The sequence below is a fragment of the Hemitrygon akajei genome, chromosome 4 (genome assembly GCF_048418815.1).
Source record: "Hemitrygon akajei chromosome 4, sHemAka1.3, whole genome shotgun sequence".
Lineage (NCBI taxonomy): Eukaryota > Metazoa > Chordata > Chondrichthyes > Myliobatiformes > Dasyatidae > Hemitrygon > Hemitrygon akajei.
In genome coordinates this window covers 186,193,867-186,218,714 of record NC_133127.1, presented here as the reverse complement: position 1 = coordinate 186,218,714, position 24,848 = coordinate 186,193,867, and the positions used below count along the sequence as shown (strand labels likewise).

At 44.4% G+C, this 24,848-nt stretch overlaps 1 protein-coding gene across 3 annotated transcripts in view; it reads right to left on the bottom strand.

Moving 5' to 3' along the window:
* LOC140727040 (arylsulfatase D-like) overlaps positions 1–24,848 on the bottom strand; it is a 99,471-nt gene that overhangs the window by 49,823 nt on the left and 24,800 nt on the right. For 2 of the 3 annotated variants that reach the window (XM_073044228.1, XM_073044229.1), the window contains exons 7-9: positions 23,408–23,545; positions 8,102–8,264; positions 5,941–6,062 (exon numbers count right to left, since the gene is read on the bottom strand). In XM_073044228.1, the coding sequence (XP_072900329.1) occupies positions 5,941–6,062; positions 8,102–8,264; positions 23,408–23,545 (423 nt within the window). Of the gene's footprint in view, positions 1–3,309; positions 4,016–5,940; positions 6,063–8,101; positions 8,265–23,407; positions 23,546–24,848 lie in introns of those variants that run through there. The other variant, XM_073044227.1, reaches the window with a different exon arrangement.

Here is a 24,848-nt window from a genome sequence, read left to right as displayed (position 1 = left end):
ACACATGCACAAAGACAAGAGATTCTGCAGAGCTGGGAAATCCGGAGCATCACACACAAATTCTGATGGAACTCAGCAGGACAGGCAGCATCTATGAAAATGAATAAACAGTCGACATTTCAGTTGAGACCTTTCATCAGGGCTGGAAAGGAAGGAGAAAGAAGCCAGAACAAGAAGGTGGGAGGACAGAAAGGACTAGAAGGGGGAAGGGGGAATGAAGAAAGAAGCTGGGAGGTGATATGTGGAAAGGCCAAGGGCCGAAGGAGGAATCTGATAGGAGAGGAGAGTGGAACATGGGGGAAAGGGAAGGAAGAGAAGCATCATGGGAGGTGATAAGCAGGTGAGGAGACAAGAAAAACAGGCAGCCAGAATGGGGAATGGAAGAATCGGAAAGCGGAAGGAGAGAGAAAAATTACTGAAAGTCAAAGAAATTGATGTTTCTGCCATTAGGCTGGTGGCTTTCCAGACGGAATATGAGGTGTTGCTTTTCCAGATTGTGAGTGGCTTCATCATGACAGTAGGGGACAAAGAGGAATGAGGCATTGTAAAGGAGCGAGAAAGAGTTAGAGCAGTAATTCCCCACGGGGGCAGTGCTGTCCCCCTCAAGGGGGCTGTTAGGTGTCCTAAAAGGGTGTTAGGGATAATAGAAGTCATCAGGGGGCATTCAAGGTTCTTTGGGGGGGGTTAAGTGGCACCCTAACTTGAGGCACGAGACCTGACTGACCGTGTCAACACGCTGCTATCATCATCATCCGATAGGCATTTCCAGTTTGTATTAATTTTTTGTTTTAATTTAGCCCCGTTAATGATGGATAAGTACATATAGTGCAATCTCAATGAGTCTGAATGTGATGAAGCTTTGAATTCTAATCCTATTAAGAAACAAAGTGTGTCAATACAATGTTACATACTAGGAGTATGGTTTTATTCTATTCCCATCAAATCAGTGATGCCTTATTTGTTACATTGCACTGTCTAATGAAGCCACGAAACCACCCCCCCCCCCCCCCAACAAGGTTGCAGGAACACCTGCGTAAAAGATACCCTGAAAAGGCTACTTATGGTATTACTCAATTCCCAAGGATGAAAGAAACATTTGAAAAGCATTGCACACTCGAGTCATTTGCCAAGAATTGGCATACTTAGCCAATCTGTATAACAAAATGAACATTCTAAATATGAAACTGCAGGGTGAGCATTTTAATTTAATCCAGGTAAAAATTGCAGTGTCCACCTTTATCGGAATATTGGAAATGGACAAGCAAAACATTGGGAGCAGAATGTTCTTATGGTTTCCCTGCATGGAAAGTATGACACTCTCTTTCACAGCTGGTGATTTGCAAGAGTACTGCTTACACCTGCAGTCACTAAAGAAGGATTTTCAGAATTGATTCAAGGATTTGAACGATCAGGAAATTCCTGACTGGGTAATTAATTAACCCATTTATTTTCAAGGTGGAAGAACAGGGAGAGAGCTCGCAAGAAGAAATTCAGAGTGATGAAATATAAAAATGCTTTTCAAAAATGTCAGCTTCTGTGGTATGTGGCTACGCTGTCATTCAAAGTTTCCATGTCTTTGGAGAAGAGCCAAACTGCTTTTCATTACATTTCCATCCTCCTCCCTTGTTGAAAGAGGCTTCAGTGCAGTGAACCACACACTCACAAAAACATGTGGGGGCCTAAGGCTTTTGTGTCCCAACTTGAACTTTAACTCTTGCTAAAAACCATCAAGCTCAAAGATCACATTGATATCGAAGCTGCTGTACAGTACACAGATACCGTTTCAGCGAGGTTTAATGACAAATAAGTATTTAAAGCAGAATCATTTTTATCATGTTAGCATATGGTAGATATGTTTTTACACCATGGGGGTGCCAGAAAGTGTATTATGCCTAAGTAGGGCTTTGGCAAATATGAAGGTTCTTTGCGGGGGTGGGGAGCATTGGGCTAAAAAGTGTTGGGAAACACAGAGTTAGAAAGATGGAGAGGGTCAGGAAGGCACACTACGAAGATTAAAGCCCCAGCAGATGAAGATAGGAGCCTGACAAAATGGGGCGGCATGATAGCGTAGTGGTTAGCACAAGGTTTTTACAATATTAGTGACCTGGGTTCAAATTCCCAACGCTGCCTGTAAGGGGTTTGTACACTCTCCCCGTGGCAATGTGGGTTTCCTCCGGGCCTTCCAGTTTCCTATCACAATCCAAAGATGTACTGGATAATTGGCCATTGTAAATTGTCCTGTGATTAGGTTGGGGTTAAATTGGTGGATTGCTCTGGGACGTAGCTTGGAGGCCCAGAAGGGCCTGTTCTCTGTTCTATCTCAATAAATAAATAAAATAAAATCCATTTCTTGCTGCCTCTAACAAAGCAGCATAATCAAAGGCACCTACCACTCAGAAAATTCTCCCTCCTCCCCCCTCCAGAATATACAAAAGCTTGAAAAAGCACACCAGCAGGCTCAAGAACAGCTTCTACCTCGCTGTTATAACACTCTTGAATGGACCTCTTATACATTCAGAATGAAATAGTGTCCGCACAATTTATATCATCACAGCCCCGCACCTTACTGTCCACCTGCTCTACACTTTCTCCGTAACTGTAACACTAAATGCAACATGATGTTGTACCTTTTCCCTCGCACTATCTTGATGTAGTTATGTTTTGAAATGATCTGTATGAATGGCATGCTATCCTAAGTGTTTCAGACAGACAGACAGACATACTTTATTGATCCCGAGGGAAATAATATCTCAGTACACACACCAATAATAAAATTGTTCTAATTCCCATTCAAACATCCCTACGGATGTTCAGAGGTTGATAGATTCTTGGTTGTTTAGGGCATGAAGGGACAAGGGGAGAAGACGGGAGATTGGGGCCAAGGGAAAAAAATTGGATCAGCCATGATGAAATGGCGGAGCAGACTTGATGGGTCAAATGGCCTAATTCTGCTCCCATATCTTACGGTCTTATGGTCAGATTTCACTCCTGCTTTTTATTCCCAAGCGGAATCATGGAATGTCAATAATTTAGTAATGAAGCGTCATTCAATGTCTGTAGTGAGATGCTGAAGATGTTCTATAGGTCAGTTGTGGAGAGCGCCCTCTTCTTTGTGGTGGCGTGTTGGGGAGGAAGCATTAAGAAGAGGGACGCCTCATGTCTTAATAAGCTGGTAAGGAAGGCGGGCTCTGTCGTGGGCAAAGTACTGGAGAGTTTAACATCGGTAGCTGAGCGAAGGGCGCTGAGTAGGCTACGGTCAATTATGGATAACTCTGAACATCCTCTACATAGCACCATCCAGAGACAGAGAAGCAGTTTCAGCGACAGGTTACTATCGATGCAATGCTCCTCAGACAGGATGAAGAGGTCAATACTCCCCAATGCCATTAGGCTTTACAATTCTACCGCCAGGACTTAAGAACTTTTTAAAAGCTATTATTAATGCTTTTTGAGATGGTGATTTAGATGCATATCATATTTTTTTTTACTGAGTTAAGTATTGTATGTAATTAGTTTTGCTACAACAAGTGTATGGGACATTGGAAAAAAGTTGAATTTCCCCATGGGGATGAATAAAGTATCTATCTATCTATCTATCATCTATCTATCTATCTATCTATCTATCTATCTATCTATCAGAATTATTTGCCAGGTTTCAGTGTTTTACCGGGTTCAGTGGGATCTTCGCTGCAGCCACAGAGTGGAAATGTACCACAACAAGGCTGAAGCCAGGGCTTCCAGAGAATATTACTCCAAGAGAGCTGAAGAGGCACTGGAGACAAGGTCTTCCGATGTTTTTCCACACCCAATCGGATTTGGTCCTGGATGTTATGGAAAAGAGGCTCCATGGCAGGCGACAATGGGTTTGCCTCCGAGGGGTCTTTTAAGAGGTCAAAGAGCAAAGGTGGGTCATGGTAGGTGACAGACTCATCGTGGCAGCCCCCTGCTTCAGTTTTGTAGCAGTTTTTATCTTCAGATCTGGGTGTAAACAAGTGAGCCTTCCACACAGAGTCAGCTGAAAGGGAGGAAAAAGAAATGGTGAAGGAAGGAAATAAATTCTTGAAAATGCAGCAAGGTTACATCACGCAGCTGACAAAAGGATTTTAATTTCCATGCATGACCGAAGCTTTTCATGGGTTAAGGGTGAAAGGTGAAACGTTTAAGGGGAACATGAGGGGGAGCTTCTTCACTCAGACGGTGGCGAGAGCACAGAACGAGCTGCTAGCAGAAATGGTGGATGCGGGTTGAATTTCAACATCTTAGAGAAATTTGGATAGCTACATGGATGGGAGTGATATGGAGGGCTGTGGTCCTGGTGCAGCTCAGACTCTGATACAGTTTAGCACCAACAGCGCCGCAGAAATTGCCAGTCAGCATTGAACTCAACGTAGGACTGCCCTAGGGACCCCACCTCTGGATTTTTTCTTGGAATTTGCCCCTGAACCCCTTGCGTACAAATGGGTATAGCCGCAAGGCAGCGGAGATTTGAGATCAGAGTTTTCCTTTTCTTAGGTGAGCTGCCGACCGCAGCTGATGAGCCCCTTCTGCCTGAAGCAACTGGTTTTAAGGCGCCAGTAACCCATCTTTGCTCCTTCTCCTGTCAGTGGAATGGTTCCACCAGGCTTAGTGGCTAAACTACATGTGAAGGCCAAGGACTTGGTTGTGAGAGCCTATTTGAGACACACGCCATTGGGAGCACTTAATAAGTAGTGGGAACTGATCCCCACTACCACCTGGCAAAAGCAACCTGAAGGAATCCTGTCTTAACCATGCCTCCATTAATTAAGCTTAAAACTGGACCTTCAAGAAAGAAAACATCATCGAGCTGGTGATGTGAGTCTGTGAGTCTCCTTTGATTTTACCACATCAGATTGGATTCATTTATTTATTACAATGTACATCGAAACATACAGTGAAATGTGCCGTTTGTGTTAACATCCAACACAACCTGAGGAAGTGTGGGGATGTGGGCAGCCTGTAAGTGTCACTATACATTCTGGCGCTAACATAGCAATATAAGCAGCAGCAACAAAAACAATAACAGCAAAATGAGACAACAACGGCACCACAATCCCCTTTCTCACCTTCCTCTGCCCATTAACATACATAGACAGACCTTCTACCTCAGGACAGGCTGCTCCTGGGCCTCCAGTCCTTGGCTCTGACTCTCAGACTCACGTTGGGCCTCCAGTCCTTAGCACAGAACTTTCAGATATCAGATCTTCAACCTCCAATATATGGCCCAGACTCTCAGAGATCAGGGCTCCAACCTCCAGTCCCTGGCCTGGACTCATAAACTCACAGACACTGGGCCTCTAATCTCCAATTCCTCATCTGGACTCAGAGATTGGCAGGCAGCGGGCCTCCAATCTCCAATCCCTGGCCTGGACTCACAGACACTAGGCCTCCAATCTCCAATCTGTGGCCTGGACTCACAGACACTGGGCCTCCAATGTCCAATCCCTGGCCTGGACTCATAGACTCTGGGCCTCCAATCTCCAATCCCTGGCCTGGACTCATAGACTCTGGGCCTCCAATCTCCAATCCCTGGGCTGGACTCATAGACTCACAGACACTGGGCCTCCAATGTCCAATCCCTGGCCTGGACTCATAGACTCTGGGCCTCCAATCTCCAATCCCTGGGCTGGACTCATAGACTCACAGACACTGGGCCTCTAATCTCCAATCCCTGGCCTGGACTCACAGACACTGGGCCTCCAATCTCCAATCCCTCATCCGGACTCAACAGACTTGCAGGCAGCGGGGGCCTCCGACCTCCAGAGAAGCTGGCCTAGGAGCTTCAACGTTCAGTCCTCTACCTCTGGAAGGCCGAACTGCTCAGTCAGCCAGATGTGGCCTCAGTGAAGTCACACATACCTGTAGATATACTGAGATTCACACCTACAGAGTATGAAGACATGTCAGGCGGTGAACACTTACTGTCTTTTGGATGCCATCGCACTGCATGCAAAGCACTTCCGCAGTAATGAAATAGAAACTCATGCTCTGACCTCTGCACCTCGCCCCTCAGTAGCCCCATCAGGTTACGTCCATCAATTACCCTAGGAAGGTGCAAGGGCAGAATTTATATTTATATTTCAAACTCACTGAGAAGAGAACAATATTCACTATGCGTTTAAGTACACATTCAGTGGCCACAGTTGTAAATATCTAATCAGCCATTATGTCGCAGCAAGATAATGCATAAAAGCTTGCAGACATGGTCAAAAGATTTAGTTGTAGTTTGCAGCAAACAGCAGAATGGTGAAGAAATGTGATCTAAGTGACTGACGATGGAATGATTGTTGGTGCCACTCAGGGTGGTTTGTGTTTCTCGGAAACAGCTGATCTCCTGGGATTTTCACACACAGCTGTCTCTAGAGTTTGCAGAGTATGGTGAATAAAAAACAGCCAGTGAGCAGCAATTCCGTGGGCGAAAACACCTTGTTAATGGGAGAGGTCAGAGGAGAATGGCCAGATAAGTTCAAGCTGACAGGAAGGCAACACTAACTCAAATAACCAAATGTTATAACAGTGGTGTGCAGAAGAACACCCAAACTTGAAGAGGATGGGCTACAGCAGCAGAAGACCATGAACATACACTCAGTGGCCACTTTATTAGGGACAGGAGGTGCCTAATAAACTGACGACTGAGCATTTAACATTGTCTAAGCAGGAAATGTAAGCTTAGCTCCGTTAGTTTACACAGTAATTTGAATCAGGCATCATTCTGGTAAACCCACAAGTAATTCCTCCACAATTACAGTTTTGTTCATGAACAGTATTCTCCAGCACTCCTTGCCATATTCCAGCTTAGGCCCCACTAAAGTCTCGTACATTTGTAGCTATGCCTAGACTCAACCCCATACAGTATGGAAACATGGCCGAGTGGTTAAAGCATTGGACTTGAAATCCAACGGGGATTCCCCACACAGCTTCGAGCCCTGTTCACGGCTCTCACAGTGCAGGGACGAGCCAGCCAACTACTGGCTATTTTGGGAGCGAAGCAGTCATGCTGAGTGATTGAGGTGATGTTGACAAGAGACCAACTGAGGTTACAAATACTAGATCGAAAGGGTATTTGGACAATTACATGAACAGGAAAGGTTTCAAGGGATGAAGGCCAAGTGCAGGTAAATGGACTTGCTCAGTGGGTCAGTTTGGTCAGCACAGAGAGGTTGAGCTGAAGGGATTGTTTCTCACTTAGATAGTTCTATGACTCTGACTCCAAGTAAAGATAGGCAACTTCCATGAGAATTATGAATTCCCTTCAGCAAATGGTATTAGAGTTTGAACCAAGTATCAATTTTAAAGCTGTTTGTTTTCAAGCAACCAGAGTTACTGAAAACTAGGTTAAGGATCATTTCATTGCACCGCAGAATGGGGTTGAGAGACAAAGTTCATGTTCCTACGTTCCAGTAGATCGGGGTTCCCAACCTATTTTTATGCTATGGACCTGTACCATTAAACAAGAGCTTGTGGACCCATGCAATAGATCTAAATCTCTGCCAGTCTCAAGAAAAAGTACAATGACAAAATTCTTACAAGTGAAGTTCTCATTCTGTATGTTCATGCAGGGAACTTAGAACAGGAAAATTGACCTGTGATGCAAAGAGATGAGAGTGGGAAGAGCGTTTGTCAACTGTTTGCTGGAGGAACTTAGCACGTTCAAGGTGTCTGTTTGAGGAAAGGAATTGTTCACATTCCAGATCGAAACTCAGGATCAGGACTATGAGTGGAGAGACAAGATGGCAGGGGTCCAAGGTTGACTGGGGAGGGGTGAAAGATGACAGGCAGGTAGTGCCAGGGAGGGGAGGGGTGTAGGGAGTAAGTGGCAGGGATTTGAATGAAATAGAGGGAGAGAGAGATAAAGGGAGATAGATATAAAGAGAAATAGAAGGAGATAGAGATAAAGAGAGGCCGGGGAGGGAAGGGGAAAGGAAGATCAGGCAGATGCAGCAAGGTGAGGTCAGAGAAGATTGAAGGTAGGAGACTGATGCTGGAGGGAGGTAATTGAGAACACAAAGGCAAAAAATGCTTGGGAGTTTGTCCAGATGGGAATACTTTACACTGAAGGAGATTTATATTTTGAATTGTTCACCTATCCTGTGGCAAGGATGCCCCAGCCAGGTCGATAACAGTTGGGTAAATGTCCATGAGGCTGGTGGGCTCATCAATTTTCCTACCAGAAGGCAACTGGCCCGGCCATCTGAATATTCCAGGGACACGAATCCCACCTTCCCATCCAGCAAGTCCCTTTTTACCTGAAAAACAGAAAGGCATCTGTGGTTATTTCATTTGGAATTAATATTTAGGAAAAAAAAAACAATTTCCTTTCAGCTACTTTCTTACCATTCTTTCCCACCTTCCATGTCACGTGACATTGAGCCTGAACATGCTACCATATGCTTGCAATTCATAGTCTTAAGAACATACAGCATAGAAACCGGCCCTTCGGCCCAATCGGTCCTTGCTGATCAAGATTCCCATCTAAGCCAGTCCCATTTGCTTACATTTGGCCCATATCCCTCTGTTGGAATTGATTATTTGTCATGCTTTTGATAAAATATTAGTACAAGACAAAAATTGCAGTTTACTGTCATTTTTAAACTTGGTTTTCATAAAGTGCCGTTTACTGACAGAAAAGTGGTTGTCACATTTTTCATTTTTTATTCTTTTAAGTATTAGCACATAACACACGTGCTATGTGTGTTTTAATTGGTTTCTTCTTATCTCAAGAATGTGGTGTTACCTGTAATATTTTAAATGCCAGCTTTTGCAAAAGTGCCATTTTAGCTGTTCTTTGTTCTTTTGTTTCTCAACTTCTCACTTAGTTTCAAATGCTCTGTACCTGTTCCTTTCTTTAGATTTTAAAATAAACGACCATGAAGCCAAATTTCCACTCATCCTTGAACTTCTAAAAGAACCCACAGATCAGAAAATCACCGCAATCCCACACTTCTAAACCAGGAGTTCCCAAGTTTTTTTTTAATGCCATGGACCCCTACCATTAACCAAGGGCTCCGTGTACCCCAGGTTGGGAACCCTTGCTTTAAACCTTTCCAGGATGAAGTTTAGGGGAACATGCACCAAACATGGGCAAATATACCTGCTCAAATGTCTTTTAAATGTTGTTAAGGTACTATCCTCAATGAGTTCATATATTGACCAACATCTGGGTTATAAAGGTGCCCCTCAGATTCCTTTTAAAACTCCTTTTCCCTTTAACCTTATGTCATGCAATTCTTAATTTCCTAATCCTGGATGCAAAAGTGTCGATTCACTTGAGAAAGTTTGTGGATGCTGGATATCCAAAGCAACACACACAAAACGGCAGTACAGTGATTAGCTCAACAATTTACAGTACAGGCAACCTGGGTTCAATTCTCGCCGCTGCCTTTAAGGAGTTTGTACGTTCTCCCTGTGATCACGTGGGTTTCCTCGGAAAGCTCCGGTTTCCTCCCACAATCCAAAGACGAGATATATATCGTTTCTAGCCTAATATATAAACAAATAAACACACAAATAAATAAATAGATAGATAAATAAATAAACAGAATACTGGAGGAACTCAGCAGGTCAGGCAGCATCAATGGAACTGAGTAAATAGTCAATGTTTCGGGCTGAGACCCTTCTTAAGGACTGATGCACTCTACCTACACTCCTTAAGAATGTTTGCACCTCTATAAGGTCACCCCTCAGTCCACTGCTCTCCAATGAACAAAGTCCTAACCTGCCTGACTTCTCCCCGTAACTCAGGCCCACAATACTAGCAACATTCTTGCAAGTGTTCTTTTGGACTCTCTCCATCTCTCTGTAACCAGAACTGTACACAATACTCCAGGTGCAGCCTCAATCAGGTCCCCTGTTCCACAGGGAACTACAAATTATCTGCAATGCCTGGGTCATCATATCACCACTGTGAATAGCTACATCAAAGTTAAACTGAGATTGAGGATAGTTCCCAGAACAGCTGACCTCCCACCCTTTTGAACTCACCATCAACTCCAAGGACAGCGTACAAATACACTGTGAGGGAACATCATCCAGGACGCCGTCCATTGCCCATACTCTGCAGGATGTGTTTCAATGCTGTGTGCCTCAATCAAACTGAATTTCTAAACTTTCAAACCAAAGAGCTGGATATCGACTGCAGGAGAAAGCAGCCGGGGTCCACAAGCCCAGTTCCCACCAGGTGATCGGAGGTGAAGAGGGTCATGAGTTTCAAACAGAATTTCAAAACTTACAGAACCAAAGACTACAGGAGAAAGAAGCGGGAGGTCCATTAGCCGGTCCTCGTTAGGGGATCAGAGGTGGGAAGGGTCAGTAGTTTTAAATATGTTGGCGTTATCATTATAGAGGATATGTCCTAGGACCAGCACACAGTGCCTTCATAGAAAAAGCACAATGGTGACTATACTGTAGTTTGTGTAGATTCAGCATGTCAACAAGAACTGTAAAAAACTTCTATCAATGCACCATGGAGAGTGTCCCAACTGGACACATCATGGCCTGTTATGGAAACGATAATACCCAGGAACAGAAAGGACTACAGAACGTGGTGGATATAGCCCAGTCTATCGCAGGCAAAGCCCCCTGCACCATTCAATACCTTTACATGAGGTGTTGCCGCAAGAAAGCAGCATTCATCATCAAGGACCCCAGCATCCAGGCCAAGCTCTCTTCTCATTATTATCAGGCAGGAGGTACAGAAATCAGAGTCAGAGTCAGACAATGTCATGAAATTAATTTCTTTGTGGCAGCAGTACTGTACAAACATAAAAATTACAAAAATAATTAAGAGTGCAAAGGGGACTAGTGTAGTAGTGTTTATGGGGTCAAATACCATCCTGATATTCCCTTCTCCCACTGCTACTTTTCAATACAGGAGTTTGAAAGGTTGGACCACCAGACTCAGGAACAGCTTTGCCCCCTACTTCAATCAGACTTTTGAGCTCATCACCTCTTCCACATCCCCTTCCTGGTGATGCTAACACATTCTCAGATTCTTTGTTCTTCCTCGTCCATTATTGTCACATTATCAATACTTCCTGCACCACTGCATCGTAGGCCGAAGGGCTTGTACTGTCCGGTAACATTCCATGTTCAGATTACACTCCAACCTTTGCATTATTCTGCTGTTCCTGTGATTGTCCCTGTGTTTGTTGTTGTATTGAAACTCAGTGGCCACTTTAAAAGGTACACTTGTACACCAGCGCGATAATGCAAATATCTAGTCAGCCAATAATGTGTCAGCAACTCAGTACATAAAAGCAAGCAGGCATGGTCAGGACATTCAGTTGTTAAACATCACAAAGGGGAAGAAATGTAATCTAAGTGACTTTGACCATGGAATGATTGTTGGTGCCAGACAGGATGGTTTGAGTATCTCAGAAACTGCTGATCTCCTGCGAATTTCACACACGATAATCTCTGGAGTTGACAGAAGATGGTGCAAAAACACAGAACATCCAGAGAGCAGCAGTTCTGTGGATGAACCTGCCTTGTTAATGAGAGAGGTCAGAGGAGAATGGCTGACGGGAAGGTGACATTAACTCAAATATCCAGAGAATCTCTGAATGCACAACACATTGAACCTTGATGTGGAAGTCCACAAACATACTCAGTGGCCACTGAGTATATAACTACCATGTATACCATTTACTCTGAACTTCATGTGACGCAGACATTACCAACATATTACAATAAACTAATCTAAACACGATACAGTCTGCAGATGCTGGAAATCCAGAGTATCACACACACAAGATGCTGGAGGAACTCTGCAGATCAAGTCAAGTCACTTTCTATTGTCATTTCAACCATAGCTGCTGGTACAGTACACAGTAAAAATGAGACAACGTTTTTCAGGACCATGGTGCTACCTGAAACAGGACAAAAGCTACACTGAACAATGTAAAAACAACACAGGCAAAAAAACTACACTAGACTACAGACCTACCCAGGACTGCAATAAAGTGCACAAAACAGTGTCAGTCCAGGCACTGAGTATTGACGAGTCTGATAGCTTGGGGGAAGAAACTGTTACACAGTCTGGTCGTGAGAGCCCGAATGCTTCGGTGCCTTTTCCCAGATGGCAGGAGGGAGAAGAGTTTGTATGAGGGGTGTGTGGGGTCCTTCACAATGCTGTATGCTTTGCGGATGCAGCGTGTAGTGTAAATGTCTGTAATGGCGGGAAGAGAGACCCCCCCATGATCTTCTCAGCTGACCTCACTATCCGCTGCAGGGTCTTGCGATCTGAGATGATGCTATTTCCGAACCAGGCAGTGATGCAGCTGCTCAGGATGCTCTCAATACAACCCCTGTAGAATGTGATCAGGATGGGGGGTGGGAGGTGGACTTTCCTCAGCCTTTGCAGAAAGTAGAGACGCCGCTGGGCTTTCTTTGCAATGGAGCTGGTGTTGAAGGACCAGGTGAGATTCTCCGCCAGATGAACCCAAGAAATTTGGTGCTCTTAACGATCTCTACCGAGGAGCCATCGATGTTCAGCAGGGAGTGGTCACTCCGTGCCCTCCTGAAGTCAACAACCATCTCTTTCGTTTTGTTCACAGTCAGAGATAGGTTGTTGGCTCTGCACCAGTCTGTTAGCCGCTGCACCTCCTTTCTGTAAACTGACTCGTCGTTCTTGCTGATGAGACCCACCACGGTCGGGTCATCGGCGAACTTGATGATGTGATTCGAGCTGTGTGTTGCAGCACAGTTATGGGTCAGCAGAGTGAACAGCAGTGGACTGAGCACACAACCCTGGGGAGCCCCCGTGCTCAGTGTGATGGTGTTGGAGATGCTGCCTCTGACCTGGACTGACTGAGGTCTCCCAGTCAGGAAGTCTAGTATCCAGTTGCAGAGGGAGGTGTTCAGGCCCAGTAGGCTCAGCTTTCCAATCAGTTTCTGAGGGATGATTGTGTTGAATGCTGAACTGAAGTCTATGAAGAGGATTCGAACATACGTGTCTTTTTTGTCCAGGTGGGTTAGGGCCAGGTGGAGGGTGATGGCAATGGTGGTGTCTGTTGAACCGTTGGGACGGTACATGAATTGCAGGGGGTCCAGTGAGGGGGGCAGCAGTGTATTGATATGCCTCATGACGAGCCTCTCGAAACACTTCATGATGATGGATGTGAGTGCAACGGGACGGTAGTCATTGAGGCAGGACACTGAAGACTTCTTCAGCACAGGGACGATGGTGGTGGCCTTGAAGCACATTGGAATGATGGCACTGCTCAAGGAGATGTTGAAGATGTCAGTGAGAACATTTGCTAGCTGGTCTGCACATCCTCTAAGCACTCTACCAGGGATGTTGTCTGGTCCAGCAGACTTTCGTGGGTTGACCCTGCACATGGTTCTTCTCACATCGGCCACAGTGAGTCACAGCACCTGGTCATTTTGGAGGAGGGGTGGAATTCCTCGCCACCACGTCATTTTCCACCTCAAAACAAATGTAGAAGTTATTCAGCGCGTCTGGGAGGGAGGCATCACCTGCACAGTCAGGTGATGTTGCCCTGTAGTTGGTGATGTCCTGAATGCCCTTCCACATGCGCCACGTGTCACCGCTGTCCTGGAAGTGGCTGTGGATTTGCAGGGCTTGTGCACATTTTGCCTCTCCAATGGCCCAGGACAGTTTGGCCCTTGCTGTTGTTATGGCTTCCTTGTCGCGTGCTCTGAAGGTGGAGTCACGGGTCCTCAGCAGTGCACACCTCCACTGTTATCCATGGCTTCTGGTTAGAGCATGTAATGATGGTCTTGGACACAGTGACGTTGTCGATTCACTTGCTGACGTAGCTAGGCACTGATGTTGTGTACTCCTCTAAATTGGTGGGGTCACCATCGGTTGCAGCCTCCCTGAACATGTGCCAGTCAGCGTGCTCAAAGCAGTCTTGAAGAGCAGAGATGGCTCCTGCTGGCCAGGTTTTCACCTGCTTTGAACTGGCTTGGAGCACCTGACGAGTGGTCTATATGCTGGGATGAGCATAACAGAGATGTGGTCTAACCGAAGTGGGGGCGGGGCTCTGCCCGGTATGCGTTAGGGATGTTTGTGTAAACTAGGTCCAACACGTTCTCCCCTCTCGTTGCAAAGTCCACATAATGATGGAATTTGGGATCACTGACCTGAGGTTCGCGTGGTTAAAATCTCCGGCGAGATTAAACATTCCATCAGGGTATGCATTCTGCAGTTCGCTAATAGCCCCGTACAGTTCACAGCATTAGCACTGAGGGAAATGTAGACACCGCCTATAAGGACAGTGGTGAATTCCCGTGGCAAATAAAATGGCCTGCATCACAAAATGGTCACAAACTCCGCTAGTGATGAGCAGTATCTGGAAACCGGCACAGAGTTCTTGCACCGTTCCGTATTGATGTAAACACACAAGCCACCCCCGCGAGTCTTACTGGAAAGAGCTGCATCCCTGTCCACTCAGAACAAGGTGAGCCCGTTCAGCTGACTCAGGGACCCCATCAGTGAGCCACGTCTCTGTGAAAACATACGCACAGCAGACTCTGTACTCCCGCCGAGTACTTCATTGGAGTTGGATGTAGATCAGGCAGCACCTATGGAAATAAATGAACAGCTGGCATTTTGGGCCAAGATCCCAAGGGCGTATCTACGGAAAATAGCACCTATGGCAAGCATTGAAATTGCGCCCCTGTCTAAACATCTGACACCCAGCTTTTAGATAACTTTACCATAATATCAGCTCAAAAATACAAGTAAAGCTTGTTAATCTTTTAATTAACAAATTATGGCACTACATGAAAATTGTAACTGCATCTTCCTTGCTTTCACTGATGCAAATTGGTCTATGATGTGATCAAAGTCAGTTCTTTCAGTTTCTTCTCTTTCTCACTCAGCAAAGCAAGATCTGAATAGCAATACGAAGATTGGGGAAGATGCTGTCATCTCCATACTGAACAATAAATTCAAGAAGCTCTTCAGGTCTTGATACTTTCGTGTTGACCTGCCTTGATAGCAACATTCTGCAATCCAAAATTTCTTCATATAGCTGCTGTCCATCAACATCAGAGCTATACAATTCACCCAAATTTTCACACTTCTTCTTTAGGTCATTACTGTCGGCGCCGTAACACAGTCCCTCGACATCCAGAAGGAACCCAAAACTTGGTGTCAGTGTCGTGCAAAGGAGCAAACCTTTCATCCATTTCTCTGTGAGGATGGTCAAGTGTTCCCTTCATGACTCTTTCCATTTCCTCCTTAGCTGTTAACCCAGCATCTCTCGAGTTCTCATCAGCCTGTACACCCACCAAGTTGAGTGAGTGATTGTCGCAATTCACAAACACTGCCAGGTTGTTTTTCTCACTTATTCTTTGATGAACACCACTTCTGTGTCCAGCCATCACAGCAGTGTTGTCATAGCACTTTGTCTGACAATCTTGTAGCTCCATTTAGTCCTTCTCTAGCTCTTTCAAGATGTCTTCAACCAAGACCTCAGCATTCTTCTGGCTTATCTGAATGGATAAAACCAAGGAAGGACTCTCTAACACGCACTGTTTTCCTCTCAAAATCAGCTTCCACATACCTCACTACTCCTGACATCTGCTCACGGTGTGCCTGATCAGGAGTTGAGTCGAACATGAGCCCATAGTACTTGGCTTTACGAATGCTTCTCAGTAAACTCTGGTGAATAGTGGATGACATCATGTGGATGAATTCGTTTTGGACACCCGGTGAAAGATAAGACGTGGATCCAGGATGACTTTCCAAATGAGTGAGGTGTTCTTTTATGACAGGGTCAAAGATGGCCAGTAGTTTCAGTAAGCCAAGGAAATTTCTCACATTCGAGTCATTGTCTAGCTGAAGTGACTCCCTGTGTCCTCGCAAAGCCAGGTTCTGAATCACAAGGAATTTTATGCAGTGAAGGATTCTCATCAAGATATCACGCCATTTCTGTTTTTCCTTCTCAATCTGTGACTGAAATACCGCGTCAATAACTCCTCTGTTTCCAGCTAAATTTCTTTCCATTTCTTTCCACTGTGTGAAACATTCCCAATGATCCTTGGTATTTTCATGAACACTAATCCTTTCAGGTGCTTTCCACTGGTTGAATCCACTTTCCTGTTCCAATGAGGATTGATGGTCTGATTGGGAATAGAGAAGACAACAGATACAAAATGCAGACTTTTTAGAAGGGGAATAGACCAGCCATGAGCAAGTCACTTCTTCACCACGACCCTTTCCCAATTTCTTCTTGAACCAAGTTTTGTTCATTGAGCAGTTATTTGTTGGTAGGAAAGGCCGCTCACTGTTCTGGAAATACTTCAAACCCAGCTTTATTATTTCTGTTCTTAACGCGTCAAGCAGAATTGCTTTTCCAGTATCCTTGTCGAAATTCAGAAGTCCAATGCCATGCTGTTCAATCACTTCTGGTATGACAGTTTGAGTCTCTTTGACACCATCCCGTTCACTAGGTTCAGTGTTGTTAGGTTCAATCTCATCAGGTAAAATCTCGTCAATAAACTCAACATCACCATCACCACCATCGTCTTCCCCTCCTGTCACGTCCACACTCTCTGTGGCAGCCTCACTCTTAATCTCACCATACTCGGATTTATCTGACTTGACTTCCTCCTCGGCTAGTAACACATTTGTACTTGATCCACCTTCGGATTCTAACAAACTTGTAGCAGGTGCAGGCGACTCCATGGAATGTTTCAAACTACTTGTTCTGGGCTTTCCAAAGAAGGGCATGAAGAACTTGCTCAACTTCTTGGCTTCCTCTGCCTGCAACTTTCGTCTCTTCCATCCTTCAGCTCCACTTTCCTTCTTCGTGAAGAAATGTTTCACAGTCTTCTTACACAATGCTCTGAAATAAGGCCATCCTAGTGCTTCTCACCCATGATAATCAAAGACAGATCATACATCTGAAGAAAATTCTTTTTCACTATCTGAGGATGGCTCGTCTGACTTTAATAGAAACTGCTCAGTGGTGCCCAGGGCACGTGCCATACCTTAGATATGTCACTGCAAGATCCTTCTTTAGGGCTGGAAAGGAAGGGAAAAGGTGCTAGAATAAAAAGGTGGAAGGGGGAAGAGGAAAGAGAATATCTAGAAGGTGACAGATGAAGCTAGGTGGGTGGGAACAATGAAGAACTGGAGAAGAAGGTATCTGACAGGAGAGGAGAGTGGATCATAGGAAAAAGGAAAAGAGGAGGGGATCTAGGGGCAGGTGGCAGGCAGGTGAGAAGAGGCAAGAGGTCAAAGTGGGTAATAGTAAAAGAGGGGAAGAGGAGGGAAATTTATTTACCGGAAGGAGAAACATAGGAGGCAACCCAGATGGAATACAAGGTGTTGCTCCTCCAACCTGAGGGTGGCCTCAGCTTGGGACAAAAGAGGAGTCATGGATCAACATGTAGGAACAGGAATCGGAGTTAAAATATTTGGCTACTGGGAAGTTCCACTTTGGGCAGATGGAGAGGAGTTGCTCAACGAAGCAGTCCCCCAATTTGCAATGGGTCTCACCAATGTATCTTTGGTATCTCACCAGTGTATCTCACCAATGCTTCTTTGGAGCATAGAAGGTTGAGGGGGGACTTGATAGAGGTATTTAAAATTATGAGGGGGATAGATAGAGTTGATGTGGATAGGCTTTTTCCATTGAGAGTAGAGGAGATTCAAACAAGAGGACATGAGTTGAGAGTTGGGGGCAAAAGTTTAGGGGTAACACGAGGGGGAACTTCTTTACTCAGAGAGTGGTAGCTGTGTGGAATGAGCTTCCAGTAGAAGTGGTAGAGGCAGGTTCGATTTTGTCATTTAAAGAAAATTGGATAGGTATATGGACAGGAAAGGAATGGAGGGTTATGGGCTGAGTGCAGGTAGGTGGGACTAGGTGTGAGTAAGCGTTCGGCACAGACTAGAAGGGCCAAGATGACCTATTTCCATGCTGTAATTGTTGTATGGTTATATGTAGAGGAGGCTGCCTCATGAGCACTTGACATAATAGACAACACCAGCAGGTGAAGTGTTGCCTCACCTAGAAGGACTGTTTGGGGCCTTGAATGGAGGTGAGGGAGAAGGTGAATGGGCAGGTGTAGCACTTTGGCTGTTTGCAGGGATAAGTGCCAGGATGGAGATAGTAGAGAGGGACAAATGGACAAGGCAATCACAGAGGGAACAATCCTTGTGAAAGTGGAAGGGGTGGGGGTGTAAGTAAAGATATATTTGGTGGTATGTGTAGTGGTAGTCAATAGTGTTATTCCTAAGCCACTTAGTTAGCCACTCCCACATGGGGGGAGTTCACATACTGTACAAGCAGGGTTACCAATATAGTTCAGTTGAGTATCCTGCATGCAGGCGTCCTGGTGTGCTCTGCACTATCCCTTAATAACAAACACAACAGTATGATCCATTTGGAGATGGCAGAAGTTACAGAAGGATGATACATTGGATATGGAGGCTCATAGGGTGGTAGGCAAGGACAAGAGGAACTCTATCCCTGTTAAGGTGGTGGAAAGATGGGGTGAACATGAATGTTCAGGAAATAGAGGAGATGAGGGTGAGGGCAGCATCAACAGTGGAGGAAGGGAAGCCCTGTTCTTTACAGAAGGAGCACATCTCTGATGTTCTGGAAAGAAAAGCTGCATCCTGGAAGCAGATGTAGCGGGGATGAAGGACCTGAGAAAAGGGAATAGCATTTTTACAGGAGACAGAGTGGGAAGAGGTAGGCTTATGAAAGGTCGCATGGATGAACTACAACAATTGTTCATCCCAGTTTGGCAAAAGAATAAACCAGGGAAGGTAGTGCACCCATGGCTGACAAGGGAAATTAGGGATAGTATCAAGTCCAAAGAAGAAACATATAAATTAGCAAAACAAAGTGGCATACCTGAGGACTGGGAGAAATTCAGAGACCAGCAGAGGAGGACAAAGGGCTTAATTAGGAAAGGGAAAAAAGATTATGAGAGAAAGCTGGCAGGGAACATAAAAACTGACTGTAAAAGCTTTTATAGATATAACCATATAACCATATAACAATCACAGCACGGAAACAGGCCATTCCGGCCCTCCTAGTCCATGCCGAACTCTTAATCTCACCTAGTCCCACCTACCCGCATTCAGCCCATAACCCTCCACTCCTTTCCTGTCCATATACCTATCCAATTTAATCTTAAATGACACAACTGAACTGGCCTCTACTACTTCTACAGGAAGCTCATTCCACACAGCTATCACTCTCTGAGTAAAGAAATACCCCCTCGTGTTTCCCTTAAACTTTTGCCCCCTAACTCTCAAATCATGTCCTCTCGTTTGAATCTCCCCTACTCTCAATGGAAACAGCCTATTCACGTCAACTCTATCTATCCCTCTCAACATTTTAAATACCTCGATCAAATCCCCCCTCAACCTTCTACGCTCCAATGAATAGAGATCTAACTTGTTCATCCTTTCTCTGTAACTTAAGTGCTGAAACCCAGGTAACATCCTAGTAAATCGTCTCTGCACTCTCTCTAATTTTTTTATCTTTCCTATAATTCGGTGACCAGAACTGTACACAATATTCCAAATTTGGCCTTACCAATGCCTTGTACAATTTTAACATTACATCCCAACTTCTGTACTCAATGCTCTGATTTATAAAGGCCAGCGTTCCAAAAGCCTTCTTCACCACCCTATCTACATGAGACTCCACCTTCAGGGAACTATGCACTGTTATTCCTAGATCTCTCTGTTCCACTGCATTCCTCAATGCCCTACCATTTACCCTGTATGTTCTGTTTGGATTATTCCTGCCAAAATGTAGAACCTCACACTTCTCAGCATTAAACTCCATCTGCCAACGTTCAGCCCATTCTTCTAACCGGCATAAATCTCCCTGCAAGCTTTGAAAACCCACCTCATTATCCACAACACCTCCTACCTTAGTATCATCAGCATACTTACTAATCCAATTTACCACCCCATCATCCAGATCATTTATGTATATTACAAACAACATTGGGCCCAAAACAGATCCCTGAGGCACCCCGCTAGTCACCGGCCTCCATCCCGATAAACAATTATCCACCACTACTCTCTGGCATCTCCCATCTATATGTGAAAAGAAAAAGATTGGTCAAGACAAATGTAGGTCCTTTACAGTCAGAAACAGGTGAATTGATCATAGGGAACAAAGACATGGCAGACCAATTGAATAACTACTTTGGTTCTGTCTTCACTAAGGAGGACATAAATAATCTTCCGGAAATAGTAAGGGACCGAGGGTCTAGTGAGATGGAGGAACTGAGGGAAATACATGTTAGTAGGAAAGTGGTGTTAGGTAAATTGAAGGGATTAAAGGCAGATAAATCCCCAGGGCCAGATGGTCTGCATCCCAGAGTGCTTAAGGAAGTAGCCCAAGAAATAGTGGATGCGTTAGTGATAATTTTTCAAAACTCCTTAGATTCTGGATTAGTTCCTGAGGATTGGAGGGTGGCTAATGTAACCCCACTTTTTAAAAAAGGAGGGAGAGAAAAACTGGGGAATTATAGACTGGTTAGTCTGACATCAGTGGTGGGGAAAATGCTAGAGTCAGTTATCAAAGATGTGATAACAGCACATTTGGAAAGAGGTGAAATCATCGGACAAAGTCAGCATGGATTTGTGAAAGGAAAATCATATCTGACGAATCTTGTAGAATTTTTTGAAGATGTAACTAGTAGAGTGGATAGGGGAGAGCCAGTGGATGTGGTATATTTAGATTTTCAAAAGGCTTTTGACAAGGTCCCACACAGGAGATTAGTGTGCAAACTTAAAGCACACAGTATTGGGGGTATGGTATTGATGTGGATAGAGAATTGGTTGGCAGACAGGAAGCAAAGAGTGGGTGTAAATGGGACCTTTTCAGAATGGCAGGCAGTGACTAATGGGGTACCGCAAGGCTCAGTGCTGGGACCCTAGTTGTTTTCAATATATATTAATGATTTAGACGAGGGAATTAAATGCAGCATCTCCAAGTTTGCAGATGACATGAAGCTGGGTGGCGGTGTTAGCTATGAGGAGGATGCTAAGAGGATGCAGGATGACTTGGATAGGTTAGGTGAGTGGGCAAATTCATGGCAGATGCAATTTAATGTGGATAAATGTGAGGTTATCCACTTTGGTTGCAAGAACAGGAAAACAGATTATTATCTGAACAGCAAACATGAGGAAATCTGCAGATGCTGGAAATTCAAACAACAACACACACAAAATGCTGGTAGAACACAGCAGGCTAGGCAGCATCTATAGGGAGAAGCGCTGTCGACGTTTCGGGCCGAAACCCTTCGTCAGAATGAAGCTTTAAGGCCTGCTTAGTGGCGGTTAGAACTGTATAAGAAGGTAAAGATTGAATATGTAAGTAAGCTAGCCAATAATATAAAAAAGATACTGAAGGCTTCTTCAGATACATAAGGTGTAAAAAAGAGGCAAGACGGGATATCGGACCTCTGGAAAACCATGCTGGATCGGTACTAATGGGGGAACAACGAAATGGCGGACAAACTGAGTAAGTATTTTTCAACAATCTTCACTGTGGAAAACACCTGCAGTATAGTGGAAGTTCCAGGTGTCAGGGGTCATGAATTGTTTGAAGTTGCCATTACTAGAGAGAAGGTTCTTGAGAAACTGAAAGGTCTGTAGGCGGCTGTCACCTGGACCAGATAGCGTATGGCCCAGAGTTCTGAGAGAGGTAGCTGAAGAGATCGTGGAGGCATTATAATGATCGTTCAAAAATCATTAGATTCTGGAATGGTTCTGGAAGACTGGAAAATTGCAAATATCACCCCACTCTTCAAGTGGGGGGGGGGGGGTAAGAGCGGCAGAAGAAAGAAAACTGTAAGTCTGACCTCAGTGTTATAGGAATGGGAATAAAGGGAGCCTTTTTCTAGTTGGCTGCCAGTGACTAAGGGTGTTCAACAGGGGTCTGTGTTGGGACCAATTCCTTTTAAGTCATATGTCAATGATTTGGATGATGGAATTGATGGATTTGTTGCAAATTTTGTAGCTGATATTAAGATAGGTGGAGGGGCGGGTAGTTTTGAGGAAATAAAGAGGCTACAGAAAGTCTTAGACATATTAGGAGAATGGACAAGGAAATGTCAGATGGAATGCAGTGTCAAGAGGTGTATGGTCATGCACTTTGTAGAAGAAATGAAAGAGTTGACTATTTTTGAAGTGGGGAGAAAATACAAAAAACTGAGATGCAAAGGGACTTGAGAGACCTTGTCCAAAATTCCCTATAGGTTCATTTGCAGGTTGAGTCTGTGGTGAGGAAGGCAAATACAATGTTAGCATTCATGACAAGAAGACTAGAATATAAAAACAAGGATGTAATGTTGAGACTTTATAAAGAACTGGTGAGGCCTCCCTTGGAGTATTGTGAGAGGTTTGGGCCCATTATCTTACTGTTATCTTAGGATGTGTTGTAACTGGACAGGGTTCAAAGGAGATTCACGAAAATGATTTCAGGATTGAATGGCTTGTCATATGAAGAACATTTAATGGCTCTGGGCCTGTATTCACTAGAATTCAGAAGAACAAGGGGTGCCCTCATTGAAACCTATCGAATCATGAAAGGCTTTGGTAGAGTGGATGTGGCGAGGAAGTTTTCTATGGTGGGAGAGTCTACAACCGGAGGACACAGCCTCAGAATAGAGGGGCATTTTTAGAGCAGAGATGAGGATGAATTTCTTTAGCGAGAGAGTGATAAGTTTGTGGAATTCTTGGAATACCACAGGCAGCTGTGGAGGCCAAGTCCTTACATATATTTAAGGCAGAGGTTCTGGCCCAAAACATCAACTGTACTCTTTTCCATAGGTGCTGCCTGGTCTGCTGAGTTCCTCCAGCATTTTGTGTGTGTTCCAGCATCTGCAGATTTTCTCTTGCGTGTTGATAGATTCTTGATTGGTCAGGGCATGAAGGGATATGGGGAGAAGGCAGGAGATTGGGGCTGACAGGAAAATTGGATCAGCCATGATGAAATGGTGGAGCAGACTTGATGGGTCAAATCGTCTAATTATGCTCCTATATCTTATGGTCTTATGGTGTAGGAACTGGTCTTCCATGGTGAAAGTGAGTTGGTCAGGGCCAGGGAATTGAAAATTAGTGAGGAGATCGAGAGCTTGAGAAATATCATGTATGTTGGTGGGAAGGGACTGAACAAGGGGGATAGAATGGAATTGAGGTACAAGGACACAGCTTTAGAGGGACAAGAGCAGGCAGGTACAATATGCCCACCCGGACAGTCTGGTTTGTGGATCTTGGTTAGGAGGTAGAGGCAAGCAGTATGGGGTAAGGGAACTAAGACTATTCTAAACAAACTTTCCAAAATGGAAAATGATTTGGTGGAATAGTTACATGCAAGGTTTGAATTCAGAAACAGTAATAGTCAACCAGGTCTAACATGTTTCATAAAGCAGTTACCTCTGTATATTCCATTCCAACCACCATCAAGCTCTCCGTTCATTCCAACAGAGTCTCTGCCACCACCATGATCCGAGGCAAAATAGATGAGAGTTTTATTTGCAAGGCCAAAATTGTTGATGGAATTTACAATCTGACCTGGAATCAACATAAAAAGAAGATTAAGAGTGGAAGAGTTTTGTGGACAATTCTGCGGTTAGAAGTTGGATTGCCGCGTCTTTCTGTGCTACAAAGTGCAGTCTCGGTTGAAATTTGGGGACTGGGCACGTTGCTACGATTTTCACTCAGGGTCCTCCCACGTGATGGAGTCAGGCTTGTGATGGAATCTTGCTTTTGTAAGCTTCACTGGTTTTCACAGGTTGGTGCTGGGAGCCCGGCTCAGAGTCAGAGTCAGGTTTATTATCACTGACATGTTGTGAAATTTGTAGTTTTGCAGGTCAGTGAAATATGTAAAATTTGTAAAATATGTAAAATGAGAACATTGTCTCATTTTTTTAACTGCATTGCATTTGTGGTTTCTAAATGACAATAAACTGAAACTGAACTGAATATATTATAATTTACAATAACAAATACAGTACTGTATATGTATGCGTATATATATATTCCTATAAGTAGTTCCAGCCCCAACTGTGACTTCAAAGTCCAAACGAGGATGGAAGTATCCAACATGACTTTCCCTATCATTCACGTGATACCACTCATCCTTGTAGTCCTGCAACTTTCCCCTGGCCCAACCACCACCACAACTCTAGACTTGTGACGTAAGTGCACCTTAGTATTTCTTAATACATTTGTGGTAATATTTCTTTATGTTTTGTGTGTGAGTTACATGTACTGCATTGTGCACCTTGGTCTGGAGGAACGTTGCTTTCTTTAACGATATGTCTTGAACAAAAGCTTGGTTCGTTATTTCCAACAAGGTTCCTAGAGGAGGGGGTAACGTATATTTCCAGGAATTTAGATGAGACTAAGTTTAATTAAACAATGTGTAACCAAGACAGTCCTAATTGAGTGGTTGCAGTCCTTGTTTGAGTATCTGAAGGGGCTGTTCATCAAGTTCTGGTTGCAGATTAGCCCCACACTCCTGACATATGGTCACCCAGCACTGAGGGGCGTGGATTGCTCGGGGGATCTACTGGTGGGCTTGCTCCTGGGTCTAGCCAAGAAGGTCACTCATGGGTCCAGACAATGGGCAGTTGAGGGCTCTGCCCAAGCAGACTCCCTCCTCTGGAGTTATGTTTGTGCCCAAGTGTCCTTAGAGTGGGAGCATACGGTCACCATGGGTGAAGTTGGGGATTACTGAGAACAGTATTCCCTTCAACGAACTGAGTATTTTATAGATAGTAGTAACTTGATTTTAATTTGAACAGTCTTGCAATTCCCTGATGTTGGTATTTTGTGTGTCTTGTGAATGAATAAACTTATGTAGTTCTGCAAA